Genomic DNA, 20,013 nt, shown 5'->3' with positions numbered 1-20,013 from the left:
ACCCTAAGGTAATAATTATGGGTGTGTGCAAAAATTTTATTTATATGAATTTTTATGGGTGTTCTGATAATAGCAAAAAATAGAAAATAATTTAAATGTCTGAAAAATAGGAATCAGTCAAATTATGATATATCCATGTTACTAAATATGAAACCATTAAAATTGTCTAGTTGAATATTTATTGACATGGAAAGATGTTGGTGACAAAGGAAAAGGACAGGTTAAAATGGTATGCAAAATATGGTCATCTTTATTACAGATCTGTGCATAGACAAAAAGACTAGGAAGATCTATACTAAAGTCTTAACAGTGGTTATTTCTGGGTGTTTGGATTACAGTATATTTATGCCTTTTATAGGATAGTTTTGCCTTTTACCTGAGGTCCCTAAATTTTCTAAAGTGAACAGGGATTACTTTTTGTTACAAGAGAAAAAATAATAGCAAATAAGACATTTTATTCAACAAATACTGTGCTCCAGCTATGAGTTAGGAATTCTTTTAAACACTTGAGATACATCAGTAAACAAAACAGAAAGATCCCTACTCTTGTCGAACTAAATTTCTAGCATTTCTGGCTTTAGCTTTTCCCAAGTATATAACCGAAAAGGTACTTTTCAGTTTTGTTTACTGTTCTTGGGTTCAGGAGTTCAGAGTCAGAGATTTAATTAGCCTCAGTATAACCAGAACTGTTCTTAGAAAGTAGCACAAGTGTTTAAAGTAGCATAGTGGTTTAAAGAAACTGAGAGACTAAGGCAGCAAGAATGATAAATGACATTAGATCAGTACTTCTTGGACATGTTCTCAAGGCTTAGGGACATTCATCTGTGTGATCTTTGTGGAGCGTTTAAGAATCATAGGTAATGTACGATTCTGCACCAGGAGAAACAAATCTTACATATAGTAAATGGCTGAAATCTTTAGTTTTCTAGTGATATGGCATATTCACAGCATGGTTCCAAATATAGGATCATGAGTTCTGTAGGTACCCAACCTATTTTTTACAGGTGGGTTCCCCTGCTTCTCTCTATTCCCACCGTAATAATGCATCCTATCTTTCAGCAAGAAATGTGTAGTTGATTGCTGTGAGTAGATAATATAGTATAATCAGAATCAGAAAATCTTGAATTCAGGGAGTAGATTCCAAAGACTAAATTCTATAGGATTTAAAGATTAGAAGGCATACGTGGATTGTTGGCCTTTTGCTACCTGCATAGTCCTACAGTGCTTATTCCCAGCATATCTTTCAGGTCTGCACTACAGAGTTTACACAAGGCTTGCGAAGTGGCCAGAATGCATAACTACTACCCAGGCAGCCTTTTTCTCACCTGGGTAAGTTATTATGAGAGTCACATCAACTCAGATCAATCATCAGTCAATGAATGGAATGCTATGCAGGATGTGCAGTCCCACCGGCCCGACTCTCCAGCTCTCTTCACTGACATGTAAGTCAATTTGCTGAGGATCCTGGAAGTCCTCTCTATTGTATCCTAGGATGTTGTAAGCAACATGTTCCTCCCTAATCTCTCCTTTTGGGGAGCTAATCTTACCCAGCAATATTAGTCATTGTCTACACTACAGGACTGGCACAAAAAGCACCCTATTCTTTCTGTTGTCTGCAAAGGCCTGAGAAGTTTTACTCGTGGGCATAATGGAGTCTCCAGAGTTAAGAACTGCAATACCATAAAATCTCATTAATTCAGATGCCACTAATTTGAAATTTGAGTTTAAAAGAGTTGGGCTAAAGTCTGCCTTTGCATTATCTGGAAAAGAAACATTTGGTAAGCAAATTAATGACATAATGAAGCTTTTAGAGGAATGTTTCCAATACTTAAGAAACGAGATGTTTCCTGTCAATTTAAAAGAATGCCTAGGTTCTTATGCTAATTTTAAACTGATTTCTGTTCAGATTTTTAAAAACATATTGTATAATTCACATGTCTTAAGTCAGCCCCACCTTTGCCTTGTTAAGTCTTTCTCAGTAAGATTTTACTGAATCTCCGTGGTGTACTGAGTTGGATAAAGGCCTGAGGTGGAGCTGATGTTTATTCTCCTTTTAGGTCTATGTGTTGAAACTTATATGGCTATTTTAGAAATTTTTTTGTGCTTAGTTCCTGCTTTGAAAATTAATCAGGATGTTTACTTTGCTCTGAATTGATCTTTCTGCACTTCATTCGACAGCTGGGAAAGAAGAATAGCTGCTTACTATCTGACCTTACAAATTCTTGCAGATTCCTAAAGTGATCCCAAAACAGTTTATGATTTTTTTAAAGGCTTAATTTAGATAATATTGTAATCAATGATTTTTACTAGAACAGGTGAAATTTTCAAGAATTGTGTGAACAGAACAATCAGAAAAGCAATGGAAGCTATTTTGCATAGGGTGTCATTAGTACTAGGACCTCTTCTTCACTAATCCTAGTCCTTTCAAGATCCCACAATAACAAAAAGATAAAGATTAGTTTGGCCTTTCAGCCGGAACCACTATCTTCTAGTAAATCACCAAAATGACCAACACAAAAGGAAACAGGAGAGGCACCCGCCATATGTTCTCTAGACCTTTTAGAAAACATGGAGTTGTTCCTTTAGCCACATACATGCGAATCTACAAGAAAGGTGGTATTGTAGGCATCAAGGTAATGGGCACTGTTCGAAAAGGAATGCCCCACAAATGTTACCGTGGCAAAACTGGAAGAGTTTACAATGTTTTCCAGCATGCAGTTGGCATTGTTGTAAATAAACAAGTTAAAGGCAGGATTCTTGCCAAGAGAATTAATGTACATGTTGAGCATATTAAGCGCTCAAAGAGCCGAGATAGCTTCCTGAAACGTGTGAAGGAAAATGATCAAAAAAAGAAGGAAACCAAAGAGAAAGGTTCAAATGAAGCGCCAGCCTGTTCCACCCAGAGAAGACACTTTGTGAGAACCAATGGAAAGGAGCCTGAGCTGAAGATTAATTTGGCTTTCAGATTCAGGAAATGTTACTCATTTCCTGCTTTACAGCTGGTTGATGGATATCAAAAATGGACATTCTGAAACAGGCTTACATGAAAGAGAGAAAACCCTTCTTATTTTTTATGATTTTATTAAAGAAAAATTGGAAATTATAGAACACAACAACAACAACAACAAAGAAATTGCTCATAATCTCTCTATATCCCCAAGCAAAAGAAATAATATAAAATATAGTCCCTGGCACATGGTAGAGGCTCATTAAATGTTAGTTCTTAGTATGTACACTATAATCCCAATTTTAAGAAAATTTTTAGACAGTGTTTATCTGTTCATAGAAAAAAACTGAAAGCTGTCAGTCAGTCTCAATAATGATCGTCTCTGGTAGAGAGATTTTCAGTGATTTTTATTTTCTTGAATTTTTATGTATTTTCCAAATTTTTCTTCATTGAAATCTAGGGAGAAAATGTGTTTGTGTTGTAATGCTTTTTCCATTCTCTCTTCCTCCCTAACTGGACTAGAAAAGTCTTAAAAAGTATGCTGAAACCACAGGAAGAATGTGTGCCAAAATGGACCTATGTGCTCTACTATGAAAAAGTTTATGTTTTAAAACCCTAGGAAGGTGAAGAAGGGAACATATGTGTATGGTGCCTCCAATTTCTGTCAAATGCTATGCCAGGCACTTCATACATGGTATCTCATTTAATCCTCATAAGAACCTCAAGACAGATATTATTACTATCCTCATTTTATATAAAAGGAAAGAGACTCAGAAAAGGGAAGGAATTTGTTCAAGGTCACACTACTAGCAAGAAGCAGGGCTGGGATTAAAACCCAGATGTATCTGTTCTCAAACCACTCAGCCTCAAATGTGAAGGATTAGAGTAAAGGTTGCTAAACTAGGGAATCTTGACCTTCATACAGGTGCTAAAGTTTGTTTTTACCAGTACTTCTTTTTGTAAAAGACTAATGTGTATAACTTTCTACCATTAAGCTCTGTCTAGAAAAAATGGTGGAAAGCATGTTTAAGAATTTTAATCTTAGTCAAGACGGGGATGCCTTGCCTAAATGACAGGGAAATGGCACAAGTATAAGCTGTATTCTGCAGGGTTCATGGGAAACTAAGAGGCCAAGTGGTAGAGAGCCCCAAGGTTGTGGAGTCAGAGCATCCATCTTTGGAGATTACCAAAGCTATTTTTGCAGCCAGTGATAAGGCTGTAGGCAGCAAGGGCAGGCAGGATGCCTGAAAGCTTAGTCCATTTCTATCTCCAAATAAGGAGGTACAGAGCAGATACCATTTTTGAATAGGTAGGAGGGAAAGAAGAGACAGAAAGTACTCTCTGTCAGATTCACTCAAATTCTGCATAATATGAAATAATGCTTTTAGAGATAAGCATCCAGTTACATTGAACCAATACCTGTCTAGTAATTGGAGAATCAGCTTCCTAGTTTGATTTCATATTGAAGTTCCAAGGGTAATTTTATTTTTAAAAGAATCAAAAGACTAAGGGAAGTAACATAATCCTGCAGGTAGAGTGTTAGGTTGGGCTGAGAGTTCTGGTTCTCCTGCCAGTGTTTGTGATCATTGGCAGGTCATTTAACCTTTCAGCTATTTATTTCTTTTATCTGTAAAATGGGGATAAAAATTTCACAGAGCTATTATGAAAGCTTTTGTGGAAAGGAAAGCATTTTGGATGGAAGCACTCCAGGTTGTTAATCCTTGAAACCCATTTTGGAAGAGAATTTGCTTCATTGAAGAAGGCAGAAATCATTCTCTCTCCTTCCCGCTTTCTAGAACCATAGCAATAAATAATGAGCATTACATGGCATTTTAAGGTACAGAAGATCGAGTTCCATAGTGGGTCACACCACTGGTCTATGCATCTTGGTATTCTAGCTCAGCAGGTGGTGTTCAGGAGTACTTGATGGGAAAATATGGATTATGGTCCTCCATTAAAGTATTACACTCAGTATGGCCTGTTTGTTTACTCCTTCATGGATAACGTGAATATATATACGTGAATATATTTAAGGGCTTTTAGACATGTACAGCCTCTTCAAGTAATAATTTCTGTATGTTTACATTCTATACATTCTGAAAATAAACTTTTTAAAATATCATTTTCTTTTAGTCATGCCTTCAGTATATAAATTTGAGGGTAATAGAGGCAAAGCCTGCCAATTTGGAAACATAATCAGGTGGCACATTCATTAACTTAGTCAAATTCCTACCTAAGAAAAATCACCATTTCTCTCTTCTCAGACCAACTGAACGTGAGCGAACAGAAAGACTAATTAAAACCAAATTAAGGGAAATTATGATGCAGAAGGATTTGGAGAATATCACGTCAAAAGAGGTACGAGAACTTAAGTCTTCATTGTTCAAGGGCTAAGAGTGAGATGGGTGTGGGGCTAAAAATTGTGAGTGATTGAAAGTATAGGGGGACTTTACAGAGATTAGTGAAATATATCATCTTTGTTTCAGATACGAACTGAATTGGAAATGCAAATGGTATGCAACTTGCGAGAATTTAAGGAATTTATAGATAATGAAATGATAGTGATCCTTGGTCAGATGGATAGCCCTACACAGATATTTGAGCACGTGTTCTTGGTAAGTTTGGGCGCCACTTTAAGTAGTATGTCGACGCTAGTTCATATCAACTTGTTGCGGGGAGCAACTGTTAAATTTTATTATGTTTGAATAAAATGTAACTTACATTAAAAACAAAGGTAATAAATACTCAAACCTCATCACTTTCTAATTATTTCACTATTACCTGTGTTCTTAAGATTATTTACATCTGTTGTATGGTAGAAATGTTATACAATGGTATGCTTCTGCTTATCTCTTCCCAATTCCTTATTCAGTGACATCAAATTGGTGGATTAAAATTGACTATGATGGGAAAATTTACACCAAGGAAATTGGCATATGTTACAAATCAGGCCTTTTTCCCTAGGGATTATTAAAAATCTCATCTGTTCTTCATAATAGCAGAAATCTAAAACAGACCAGTCCATAATAGTTTTCTACAGTATATCCAAATAGGATGATCCTTTAAGGTCACTCTTTCAGATCTGCCAAATGTGTCCAAGATCTGATATATCTGAGAAAAGCAAGTGGGAACTAATTACAACTCAGAGGCTATTGGACTTTTAAACATTTGGAACCTTGTAGCCACATTTTGAGTCCCCGAAATACTTTTGCAATTACTAAAAATTCAGTGACAAAATTGTTCTTCATGATTTTCAAACATTCAGTTACCTACAATTAGCCCAAGGAGACCCTTCTGACAGATAGATTAGGAGAAATTCTAAAATCTTAAGACACATTTTCCTCTTATACATTAAAGAGTTCTAGTTTTCTTCTGTACATAGTAGTGAGAACAAAGTTAACAAGGATAATTAAAATGGGGAAGGAGGGTGTGCCAAAACCTTGTTTTTGTTTCCACTTCTAATACTTTGACCAAAAATGCTAGCAAAGAACTAACTGATTGGTTTGAATTTCACTTCCTTTCTCTGGTGAGGTCATTTGTGAACCGTGAAATGATTAGAAGCTGGGAAACAGAAGAGAAAGGAATAAATGCACAGGAACTGACTAAACTGGATTGTTTCACCTTGAATATTTAAGAGTTTATTCACTAAGTAGTCAGACTTTGTGACATTGAAGACTTCTACCCTGAATTAACTTGTTGACACTCTAGAGTGTGTGTGCTTGTGGAGTGATTCATAGTGGTGTATAGCTATGAAATTACTCATGAAAAACTGTGAGCTGGGAAGACAACTTCTTTTCCATTACTTTAACTTGCCCAGTGTGTGTTGCCATTTCTGGCTGTAGATCATACTGCAAAGCTGTCATTGACCTTTCCATTTGTAAAGCACCTGTCTTTGTTGGCTTTTATGTATATTTCCACAAGGATTCAGGTATTCCATGCTCTTTTATTTTGTTGGAAAGAATTTTTGTGTTATCTATAGAAAACTTGAGTCACTCATTCAAATGAACCCTGCCCCAAACTGTCTCCATGTATCATGACGTTCTTCTAAAGGGAAAGTGCCTATAGCCACAAATAGCTCATGTTAGAAAGTGACCAAAGCTGTAAACTTGGAAGTCACTTTTCTGTTGAGCTTGGATTTTAAAATCTAAAAAGGATATAGACATGATGAATATCAAATACAATCAATATCTGACTGGTCAGCCTGTTTAATTTCAGTCATACTTCCAGTGTCTCCAATGCCACCCCCTCAAGAACTACCTTCTACTTACCTCCCCTCCTTTAATGGTGTATTTTAGGACATATGAACAATTTTAATAGTACTCTAAGCAGAATAATCCAGTTCTCCCCAAATTACAGTCCCTAATCAACTACAAATGCATTTGAGTATTTGTACCAATAGATTCATCCTATTATTTCGTGATTTTTGGCACATTCTTGTGTCTTGGTTTTTTTTTTTTTTTCTTATTACAAAAATAATTCATGTATATTGTAGAAAACTTAGAAAATTTTAGAAGACAATAGATAACATTAAATCATCACCAAGAGAGATAAGCACTGTTATCTTTCATTATATAATACTGCCTTCGAGTCTTTTTAATTTTTAGAGTTTATCTATGTACATATTTGGGCGGGGGGGGAGGAAAATCTATTCCCCTTCAGATATAATTCTGTTTTCAAGAGAATGAATATGTTTTTTCCATTGTGAATATTTTTCTAATTTGGGAAAAAACATTCAAACTGGAAAATTCTGATATTTAACTCTTATTCAACAAAATAAGCACATAAACAGGTTGTCTAAATTTATTGTACTTCTTCCTTGATGGCTTCCTCCCTTTGTTTGCACCACCATATCCTGTGTCCAAACTCCTATCTCTTCTCCATTAAGTCTGTGCTCTGCTGGCTTTCCCAGCAATTGACACGGAAAAAGAGGTCTTATCCAAGCTGCTAGTGGTGGTGTTAATTTTCTGCAAAGTCATTTCATCTTGTGCATAGCTGCCATGCCTGGAGTGCAAGTAGATTGTGTGAAGGGAAGCAGCAGGATTTCTCCCTTCACTTTGGAAGAACGCACAGCTCTGCAGTGGACTGCACAGAGATGTTTATTTGGAAAGGTGTCCAGCTGGTATGTAGAAAAAAAGTATAGAGCATAGTTTAAAGAAAATCTGCAGCAAAAAGAGAGGATTCGTTGGTTGGAAGCCAGGGTGTTTCCAGAAAAAGAAGTTCTTCCACACCCTTAAGAGTGTACTATTTCTCTGAGCTGGAAGCCTTTGCCCAACCAAATCTCAATATCAACAGCTCTCCTGGAGGCTGTCCGATTTGGCTGAGAAAAAGCTCGATGTGAACAGAGACCCTTTGCAGAAAGGCAGACAGCTTTCTTAGTTAAACAGGGGAAATATGGGAATATTGTACACACAACCAATTATTTTGTTCATGGGAAAAAAACTAGTCAGAATTTTTACTGCCAATTGTTATCTTTTTCCAGATTTGACATTACAAATCCTTTTTAGAATAGTGTTTATTTTTCATAGAAAAATTAAGCCTCAGATTGGTGGTTACTTTTACAGTAAGTACAGAGAAAAGAAATCAGTCACTTGAGTCTTTGGGCCAGGGTACAGTATGGGGTACCACAGTGAAAGATGGAAATGAAGTTACTTAGAAATGTATCATAGTCCCAAGATTTCATTTTACATTTCAGGAAAATTAGAAAATGCTTTGCATAATTACATAGAACATAGTGAAAACCCTCATAGAATTATGTCATTGTAAGCCTGAGAAGCATGAAGGGAAAAAAAAAAAAAAGATTGAATCTGTGGAAAACCCCGGGGGGCTGATATGAATGGCATTTGTATTGAGGGCAGGAAAGTAATTACACCATGTTGACTCCAGTTCTTTCTCTCAGGTTGAACTTGAAACAACCCTAGCCACAGCCCAAATCACTTCATACGGGTTTCCCTGAGTCAGTAGCCAGTGCTTTTAATTTATTTTGTTTCTGGATATGTGTCATTTCAGATTGTCAAACTGAATTTTCTCTGGCCAGGTAGATGAAAACCATGGACTTTTCCCATCACGTCAGAGTTATTTTCATCCAGCTGGACAGAGTTCCTCAGAGGATTTAGGTTTCTAAATTAAGAAGTTAGATAGTCACATTTCCCTGGCTCCAGTTTAGCCACTCGACCCTTTATTGCTTGGCTTCTACCTCCTTGAAGTCCTTTGTAGTTCTTCCTCTTTCTCTGGTGTGGGAGCCAGTTTTCTAAGGTTGAGCACAAGCTTTCAGAACCTTCCATATTTTTTGAAAGCAAGTCAGCTGAGCCCTGGTCTGTAGAAAGGATCAGTTGTCCATCACTTACTGGAATTTCAGCACAGTATCCTTGAGATCTCCCAGTTCAATGGTCAAATTACAGATCACTTGTAATATGGTGATAGTGATTACATAATACCTAACAATTTCAAAGCACTTCATTTACTTACCTCATGTGATCATTCATTCAACAAACATCTGTTGATCTTTATTTTTCCAGGCATAAGGCTAGATATTTGTGGAGTGTGATCTAAAGGAGAGAGTGATGAACCATACATATCAGATAGATACTCATAGAAGGCCAATGGAATAAGGATACAAAGGTGACTCTTGGATTAGACAATTAGAAAAGATCATTTGTAACATTAGCAAGACTGATGAGGGCAGAAGCCACAGTGCTGTGGGTTGAGACACATGGGAAATGAGTAATGAGAGAAAGTGAATATCAGATTATATTTCTATGAATCTTGACTATGAAGGAAAGGGGAAGAGGACAGTGTCTAGAGGAAGATTCAGAGTGAAGAGATAGTTTTTCCATTTTAATATGGGAGAACTGGGTTTTGTGTTTGTTTCTTGGCTTTAAACAGCAGAAATTTATTTTTCATTGTTCTGGAGGTTGAAAGTCACGGTACCTGCATGATAGAGTGGGGGCCCTCTTCCGGGTTGCAGACTTCTCTTTGTAATCTCACGTGGCAGAAGAAATTGGGAAAAACTTCGCAATTTGAAGGGAAGATACCCATTAAATGTATAGGACTACAGTAGGAGGAGTGTTCCATTTTATAGATAAGGAAAGTTGAAGACATGTTAAGCATTTGGCCCAACGTCCCAAAGTAGGAAGGAGAGTTGAGACTGGAACCCAAGTCTTCTAATGCTAAACTCCATTTAATGCGTAATTCTGAAATAGGTAAATTCTTATTGTTAAATGTTTGCTTTTTCAAAAGACATAAACAGGTAGCTCAAAGATAAAGTGGACCTGAAACATTGAAAAAATTCTCACTTTTAAGAGAAATGCTAATTGAAATTACACAGAGATAACATTTTACAGTATCAAATTGGCAAAAATTCAAAAGTTTAAACATTTTGTTGGTAAGGCTGTAGGCGAAGTGGCACTCATATATTGCTGGTGGAATGCAGAATTGTTTCAAATTCTGTGGAGGGGAATTTAGCAATGTGTAACAAAACTATGCATTTACCATTGACCTAGATAACTTGCTTCCACGAATATGAAACATCATTCATAGCAGAGTAGTTGAATAAACTATATCACTCACTACCTAATGAAGTACTATGCAAATGTAAGAAAAAATAAGGCAGATCTCTCTGAACTGTGATATAGAGTGATTTGCATATGTTTAAGTGAAGAAAGTGAAGAGTAAAAATATATAGTAGTATCCTACTTTTGTGTAAGAATAGTAATAAATATATATTTGCTTATATTTCTTTCAAAATAGAACATAGAATAAACCAGAAATTAGTGAAAGTGGTTACTCATGGGAATTGAAGAGATATAGGGGTGGGAGTAAGACTTCAAGTTTACTTTCAAATAAGCTTTTGATTTCCAACCATGTAAAATTTTACATATTCAAAAAACTCAAAGAATGGAAAAAGTACACCGTAAAATTAAATACAAACAGGAACAAATGAACCCAAATGTGTGTCAAATTGATAACCTCAGAGAAAGAAATTAATTCAAATAACTTTTAAGCATAATACTCTGATTGTACCACATAGTGGGATATAATAAGGAAAAAAAGAACTGCAAAGAAAATTTGAACTTAACAGCTTTGTTATTGGTTACGGTATTGGTGCAATAATGTTGAAACTATTTGGTAAGTAGAGCAAATGAGAACCAAGGTTCTCACTGTAGAGCAGGGAGATATAAATGAAGCTGGGGCGAGCAAGAAAGAAAGGAAGAACCTTGTGGTATAGAATTTGAATCAGAGGTACCAGTATAAACTTAATATAGTTTTGGAAATATTTCCCGGATCTGTCCACTGAAGAGTTTTAGAAGCAGTGACACCCAGTAGTTATGAGCATACCTAATTAATTCCCAGATCTTAATTAGAAAATACCATTTAGATATTCCCTAAAAGAAGCCAGGACTCCTTGGGGAAATGGCAGATTTCACTCACAAAGTGACTCTAGAATGATATTTTTGTACTAGAAAGTAAGGACTTGGTAAAGACTGATGGGGTCATATCAAAAGGAACCTGCTTAAAGAGAGTCTCACTGGCAAAATTCAAGACAATTTGAGTTTCCAAAATATATATATATGACGGTAATGGATTGTAACATACGAAATACAAAAAAAATTCAAAAGTCTGTAGTGACACTCAAGGGATGGAAAGATTGATTAGATGAAGCTCTCTTGCACAGAAAAATGCCAGCTAAGGTGCATGGGAATGATAAAATTAGAAAATCACCATTGTGAAACCTCCAGTAAAGTAATTGATTTAAACTAGATCAGCAGTTTATGCTGAAACCATAGGGTAAAAGATTATTGTGAAACAAGATATTCACATGGCTTCAAAGATTGTTAATACCCAAAGATTACTAATTATTTGTAAAGGAGCCTTTACAATAGAAGGATGGGGCAGACACAAAGGTACCTACCAAGAATTCAAAGTCAGCATGATAAATAATGAGACAAACTGACATATGCCTCATGATTTGATGCAGTAGTAAGTACACAACATCACCCTTATAATATTCTCGCCAAGAGTGCTTGGCCTGACTCTAGTCATCAATAAGCATTCAGACAAATCTAGATTGTGGGGTGGTCTCCTAAGATTGCAGACCCGTAGTCTACAAAAATGTCAATATCATGAAAGTCAAAAAAAAATAGGTAAGAGTGGACTGTTCTAGGTTAAAAGAGAAACATGGCAGCTAAATGTGAAGTGTGATCCTTAATCAAGTAAAGTACATTTTGAGGATGATTTTGAAATTCAAACATGGATGATGTATTAGATTGTTATTGTATTGATGTTGTTTTTCTCAGTCGTAAAAATGGAATTACATAGGAGAATGTTTTTATTCTTAAATGGTACATGATCAACTATTGAAGTATCATGATGCTCAAATTACTTTCAGAATTGTCAGGGGAAAAGGATATATATTGAAAGAAAAGAGTGGAGAGAAAGTAAATGTGTCAAAATATTAAAAATTGATGTATCTTCCAGATAATCTGTAGAATCTCTCTTAAATTTTTCATATTGTGTTTTCCTCATTTGTTTGACAGAAGCTGCTGTTTCACTCACACACACACACACACACACTCACACACTCTACTTCTCCAACTTCTTACATGCAACATAATGAACTACAAAGAACTACATATTTCATTCTATGGGTTTTAGAATGAAATCTAGGTTTAATTCATAAAAATGTCACTTTGTTTATTCAATAAATGTTTATTGAATACCTGCTTGGTACCAGGAAGTGTGCAGGGATTCCTATAGGAACAAGAGAAGCTTATATTATAATGGAGGAGAGAGGTAGTAAATAAGCACATAAATAAATATACAAGTAAAAATTGTGATACATGTTATTAAAAAAAAATCAGAGCACCATAAATAAGAATAACAGACATTTAACTTAGTTTAGAGGATGGTCGAAGATATGTATTTCCAGAAATATGCTCTTGAGCAAAAGTTACTTGAATTCTATAAGTGTTGGTTTTCTTATCTGTAAAAATGAAGATAACTTTTTTTAACTATCCTTTGTGAAAACTAAATGTGATAGCATGTAAAGTACCTGGCACTTAGAGAGGAAACTCAGTAGATGATTGACCCTTTTTTTTTAGAAACTCTGCTTTTTCCCTCACAGGACTGCTGTTCAATTATTGTATTTGGTTCCTATGTTAATACTCCCTAACTTTGTCTTTTTGGTTCCACAGGGCTCAGAATGGAATGCCTCTAACTTAGAGGATCTACAGAACCGAGGGTAAGTATCACTGTTTTATCTTTACTACGTTTTCTAGTCAAAGAGGTGTCAATAAGTAACTTTAAGCTTAAGAGTTAATGCCCATTAATTCTAATCAGGTGTAATGTAATAAAAATTAAAACTGCTGTTCTCGCACTGTTTCATCTTCCCCCCTACCAAACTGAGCAGTTTAAGGATTCCCAGCAAAATTGAAGAAAAGGGACAGAGATTTGCCATCTACCCATTCCCCAACACGTACATAGCCTCCCCCATTAAGAACATCCCCACCAGAGTGGTTCATTTGTTACAACTGATGAACCTACATTGACACATCATAATCACCCAAAGTCCATAGCTTATGGTTCACTCTTGGTATTGTACATTCTATGATTTTGGACAAATGAATAATGTCCAAATTATGGTATCACATACTATTTTCATTGCTCTAAAAAATCCCCTATGCTCCATCCATTTATCCCTGCACCCCTAACCCCAACAATCACTGATCTTTTTACTCTCTCCATAGTTTTGCCTTTGGTTCCTGTTTTTATGTAAGGGTACACAGGACTGCATATGTTGGGCTCACAGCTGTTCATTTAACATTTATTGAGCATCTTCTGTGGGCCAAGCACGGTGCTAGGGATCCAAAGATAAATGAGACTCAGTCCCTGTCCTTTTATAGTAAGGTGTTTGAAGACTAAGCAGGTTATAAATGTAAAATTAACAAGCTTCTGAAATTGAACAAGAAGACTTACCTACCTTTCATTAAGAAATGTGCGTCTAAGAAACATAGTTATTGAGTTTTATTATAGCAGTTGAGACAACTGTGAACATTCAACAGGCAAAAAGCTGCCATTCTTTCCTTTTTACTCCTTAGCTAATGCGTAAGTTTTTCATTGAACTTGGCTTTAGGAGGTCAGATCATCCCAAAAAGACAAGAGAAAATCATGTCTGGAAATTAGCCATGCCAACTTTTCATTGTGGACATAGATAAGACCTCCTGAGACTCAGAGATAATGATGGCTGCCTGGCTGGCTGCTGGCTGCCTGTTTTCTCAGCTACAAGTCAGCCTTCTGGTTATCTTTAACATGATTAGGTACATTCTCCCTACTTTTCCCCCAGAAGAAAGGTACCTCATAATTGCTAAAGTGAACTGGGAGCGGGACGTAAGCCAAACGATTATATAAAAAAAAAAGTTCCAGGGGGAATCTGGTTACTTAATTTAAGATATGAAAATAAATAGAACTTGGAAAGTTTAAATTGATAAGGATTAAGTCTAGAGTTCTTGAAAGCAGAGATGGTGTCTTAGCTTTGTGTAAAACATACATCTACCTAGTTCAGAGCTTTATACCAAGAGGGTACCAGTAAATGTGAAGGAACGATAGAAAAATTGACAGTATGACTTGTGGGATACTAGCACCTAGATACAGTGTTTAATATGAAATCTGAGATTTGATATAGCAGTACTTGCCAAATGCATTGGAATTGCATTATGTATACATACACTTTACTTTAGAATACACTGACTTTTGACTTATAACCCCAGCTGGAGATGAGACCTATTTATCTCATGTACTACTTATAAGGCTAAATTATAAAACACAGTTATATCTGTTTGTCTTAAAAAACAGTATGGTTGGATATTCAGTCATCTACTTAGATCTTGTTTCTTAAATTTACTGATTCTTAAATGTCAGTGGGCGAAGAATTACCATTCAGGGATCTATCTATACACAAAAATGTTTACTTCCCCCTGTGGATGATTTAAGGGATTTTTCTAGAGTAAGTTTGACATTAAGGTCATCTTCAGCCAATCTACTGACTTTAGAACCCCCCAGTTAAAGATGCTACTCCATATCGAGATAGCAAAGAAGTTTCAAGGAGTGACGATTCCATTTGGTAGTGGCTGCTGAGAGTCCTGTAATGAAAAGGATTGGGAAGCCCTGTCATGCCATAATCCATTACTGAAGTACAGGATTGGAGGTGGGAGGTTGCTCACCTTTATTTTAAATAAAATAAGAGAAGTGTGCTTGCCTTTTTCCCAACCAGTTTTACTAAGATATAATTCACATACTATACAGTTCACCCTTTAAAATGTACACTTAAGTGGTTTTTAATATATTCCTAGCTGTACAACAAGCAACTTAAAACATTTTCAACCCAAAAAAGACCTGCACCCTTTAGCAGTAACTCCCATTCCCCTTCCTCCCCTTCCTCCCTGGAAACTAATACACTATCTGTCTCTATAGATTTGCCTCTTCTGGACTATTTCATTTAAATGGAATCATCCAATATGTGGTCTTTTAAGAATGTTTTTTTGTTTTTACTTAACATTATATTTTCAAGGTTTATTAATGTTGTAGCATGTATTAGTACTTCATTCCTTTTTTATTGCCAAATAATATTCCATAATATACAACATTTTGTTTATCCATTCCCCAGTTGATGGACATTTAGGTGTCACTTTGGGGCTATTATGAATACTGCTATGACCATTTATGTACAAAGTCTTATGTGGACTTATGTTTTTATTTCTCCTGGGTTTCTATCTAGGAGATGAATTGCTGGGTCTTATGGTAACTCAATGTTTAACCTTTTGGGGAACTGCTAGACTGTTTCCCACAGTTGCATGTGCTTGCTTTTTAAATTCAAAAGAAAAAAAATTCTTTCTAGTAATGGACTTTAATGCTAAGTTAAAACAGATTCAAATTATGTTCTAGAAAATTTTAGTCTCTTAACCTTAACCACAGAATTGGTTAGCTATGGCTCTCCCTTGCTGTGGTCATTTCTCTGACTTTAGAGATTGGATTTGTAGAACCCCACATGTATTTCTGAGAAGGAAGCAGCTTATGCAGAGAAAAATTAGTGAGTCTGTGTTGTGTTGTTGGAGTGAACTCCAGTGTGTCTAAGTACACAGCATTGAGAAAAGATAATCCTGTGGCAAATTAAACCCTAGCAATTGAGGTTGCATAGTGAGAGAGAGAGCAGAAGAAATTTTTGATACAGAAACTCTTTTCTGCAGGCCTCTCAGTATGGGAGAACTCTCAGACACATCTGCTGCCATAGCAGCCAGGAATGCATCTTAGAGAGTTAAGAGAGTTTTAAATCCAACTTTCCTCTGACCCTCCCAGCCCTGGCCTCATTTGCATTTCATAAAGTTTAGAGAATAGTAGAGCAAAATCTGACAATCTGGCATTTAGGAAGATAGGATGGAAATTTTCCCCCTTTCTGTTTTTTTTTTGTTTTTCTTGAGGTACATGATTTAATACAAATGACTTCCAAAGAATAATATTACTGATAATTTTAGTGACTGAAGAGGAATTGTCAGATCATAGGCCTCAAGTTGGTTCTTTGGAGTAAAATACAAGACATGTTTTCAAAAGACTACCAGAGATGAGATTGTATACATTGTATAATTATACATAAATTGAAAATGGAATTTAGATGTCGAACTTGGTAGACAGCTTTTCTCCCAGTAACTCCCTGGTATCTAGGTATGCCCAGGACTTTGTCATACAATTTCTGTACTAAATAAGTATAGCCTCTTAGTTTTTTTGTTTTCTTCAATTTTTTAGTGCTTAATTTCAGCCTAGGGAGTAAACAAGTTTTAAATAAGAAAAACAGTGCTAGAAATTAGATTTAGCTTGAGTAGTAGAGCCCTTATTCTCCCTTGGTTTCCTCACAGGGTGCGGTATATCTTGAATGTCACTCGAGAGATAGATAACTTCTTCCCAGGACTCTTTGAGTATCATAACATTCGGGTATATGATGAAGAGGCAACAGATCTCCTTGCTTACTGGAACGACACTTACAAATTCATCTCTAAAGCAAAGTGAGTAATGGGTCCTGAACACATATGCTTACACCTGTTCCTTGTGCACCATATATGGCTGGGGCCTGGAAGCTGTATATAACTTATTAATGGTACTTGTCGAGGGGAAACGAAGTAAAGAAAAAAAGACTGAGATTTCTTAATCCTAGGGAAAAGATGACTTAGTTACTTAATACTTTTCCTTTAAGTAGATGAAGCCCCTAGAAGAAAATAATCTCATGTTGGTTATTTCCATTGAGCACAAAATTAAAGTAAATAAACAAGCTGCAGCAAAAGAAATAGAAATGAGGAAGGAAGAAATTCTGAATGAAACACTTATTAAGTTGCTAATAGGGACATTTGAAAGTTATATAATAGAAATTCATCCAGATAGGTAGAATACAGAGTCCTCCTCTTTGAAGACAAGGAAGTAAACGTAATGAACTTTGGAAATCTTTTCTCCTTTTTTTTTAATTTTACTTTTATGATACTCTAGTGAAATTTTTCTCAGGCCTTTCTTTGATATCTTTCTTAAATTGGTCCTTTTTTAAAAATTTTAATTGGTTCTTTTAAATAGCCAATTAAATTTTTAAAAATTTTTAAAAATTTAATTGGCTATTTAATGTTCTTAATTTAGTGTTTCATATTAATTAGTATTTAATATGTCAACACTGATTTTTTTAAGTTTCTTGGGATTTCCTTGTCAATCTTATTTATGATTTCAATAGAAAGAACCATAAATGAGAATGTTAGTCATGCTCTCCTTTCTGGTGGGACCACATTCAAATCATCCCTGGCAGATGAGAAGCATTTCTGTTTTTAAAGTCTTCCTTCAAGAATGATTCCATACTTCTCTTAAAGACTTTTCTGGTTAGGAAATTCTTCCTTTTAGTTATCCTGAATTCCCATACTCTAGTTTTGAGCTCATTCTCTCAGTCTCTAGCCAGCACCTGAAAGCATTTTATATTCTTGGATCCTATTACTAAACTATTCTCAATAATAATACCACTCGTAGCATGCTTACTATGTGTCAGGTATTTTACATTTATTCTCTCATCTTTTCCAAAACTCAGTGAGGTATATATTGTTATCCTTCTGTACAGATGTGGACAGACTATAGAGTTAAGGTTCAGAGAGGTTAAGTAACAAGTGGTGGAGCTAGGACTTGAATCTAAGATCATGTCTCATATCAAAGTTCATCAAGTATATAAGAGTGGTCTAGTCCCTTACAGAAAATGAACTGGAAAAGACTAGGCAGGTTGTCAGGGTCACAGCTAAAGAGGCTAGAGTTCAAGGTGAGACCCCAGTCTCAATGAAAAGAAAAACTGATTTTAACAGGGCTGGAATTAGGGTGAGGTTCATGAGGCACCCAGGTTACATTTAAACAACTCTCACTCTCAGGTCAGCATCTGAGAGTGAGTACCTCCTTAAATGGCACCCTGGGCACCTCATGTGTTTCACCCTAATCAGGGCCCTGAATTCCAGACTGTACAGATGGGTGGGTTTAGGATTACTAATGTGATGCCAGGCTTCATCTGGACAGTCCAGCACTGGGTGTGGTTGGGAGGGAGGGAGGCAGTTGTGGGGTGGGTGTTAAACCTAAAAGCTAAAGTTGGATTAGGTGAGAACTGACTTCACATCTTTTGTTACATGAGTAGGAACCATCCACTAAAACAAACAAACAAACCCAATTCAAAATGATGAAATGTTTTCATGGGAGTGGATTTCATAATTGTGTTTTTCTTAGGGTTGTCCACGTTTGAGCACCTTCCATGCCTACAGGAATAGACCTGAAATTTAATGTGTTAAAGTTGTCAGAGCTTGATGAAAACAGAGAGAGTAGGTCTGAACTTTCATCTGAGTCACTGTGCACTGGCTTCCCAACTATAGTATAAAGGAAAACCCTATGGTGCCATAAACAAAATAAGTATTTCCTAGTCACTTGGGATAATCTAAGCACACAGAGACACATACCACACCAACCTTAGGACACCAAAATTTTGCATCTAATTGCAAGGTTTGAGGTTGATCTTCGTTTTGAGACTGTTTCAATTATTCCAGACCATTCTCTGCATTCTTGTATCTTTTCTGGCTCACTCATGTTGGCACTTAAACCCATGCTTCCTTGCATTGGCACTTAACTCTTTCATGTGTCTTTGTCTCCAGCTGAAGGATTATAAGCTTTTGGAAGGAAGCTTGTCTATTATAATACAGTGAGTGAATGAGTGAATGAATAGATTTCCTGTTAAGCTGACATGTGCATTTTTTTTTTAAATTTATTGGAATAGCCACTTGGGAAGAATTCCAACCTGTATATATTATCCTAGTGATAAGAGTAAGCACTTTTTTCCAGATTTTAAAATGTTCCTACTCATAGCTGACATCTAATCAGCAGATCCATAAGTTTGTTCATACATTTAGCAAATATTTGAAGGCTTATTCTGTGCCAGACACTGTTATTAGCAGAATTAGCATAACTGAGTAATGTTCCTATCCAAGGTAATACAGCCTGCATCCTAAGACTAAGGGGTTTTGTTTTGTTTTTTAGTATCACTTTATGGTAACTTTGTTTTCTTGTTCTTCCACTCCATTAAAAAAAAAAAAAGGTAATTATTCATTCCACCCTCCTCACTGAGAAGGCCATGTGGTACATCACACATGGTCCTCTCCAGCTCCACAGGTTGTCCTGCCAATCCCTAGACAGAATATGGGTGGTGGTGTGAAAAATAATATCCAGGGCTACATCTGAGTAAAGAGGAGGGTTAGTTTCATTTGGTTTGTGCTTTCCTCTAGGGCCAGAGCCCTTACTGGAACTTGAACTGGAAGCAGTTCAGAACACTTGGATAAATTAAGTGAATCACTGCCACACCTGTAACTCAAGAGCAGGCCAGCCATGAAACATGCCCCTGGGGCTATGAAGGGACTGGCCTCCAACCACATACAAAATGAGGTCCAGTCTCTAAACTGAAAAGTCTTTTGGGACACTCTGACCAACTGTCATTGCAACTACCATTTTGCATTTTAATTGTGCTTCTCTTA

At 36.1% G+C, this 20,013-nt stretch overlaps 1 protein-coding gene and 1 pseudogene across 4 annotated transcripts in view; both read left to right on the top strand.

Moving 5' to 3' along the window:
* The window catches only part of SSH2 (slingshot protein phosphatase 2), a 102,327-nt gene that overhangs the window by 63,334 nt on the left and 18,980 nt on the right, over positions 1–20,013 (top strand). For 3 of the 4 annotated variants that reach the window (XR_001518052.2, XM_006925034.3, XM_006925033.3), the window contains exons 7-11: positions 1,248–1,442; positions 5,212–5,305; positions 5,434–5,562; positions 13,138–13,184; positions 16,849–16,995. Coding sequence is in view for 3 of the 4 variants with exons in the window: in XM_006925034.3 (XP_006925096.1) it covers positions 1,248–1,442; positions 5,212–5,305; positions 5,434–5,562; positions 13,138–13,184; positions 16,849–16,995 (612 nt within the window). In the remaining variant the exon portion in view is untranslated. The other variant, XM_025041568.1, reaches the window with a different exon arrangement.
* On the top strand, positions 1,799–5,205 carry LOC112473120 (annotated as a pseudogene).

Source organism: Pteropus alecto, unplaced genomic scaffold (genome assembly GCF_000325575.1).
Source record: "Pteropus alecto unplaced genomic scaffold, ASM32557v1 scaffold98, whole genome shotgun sequence".
Taxonomy (NCBI): domain Eukaryota; kingdom Metazoa; phylum Chordata; class Mammalia; order Chiroptera; family Pteropodidae; genus Pteropus; species Pteropus alecto.
This window is presented reverse-complemented; position numbering and strand designations above follow the sequence as displayed.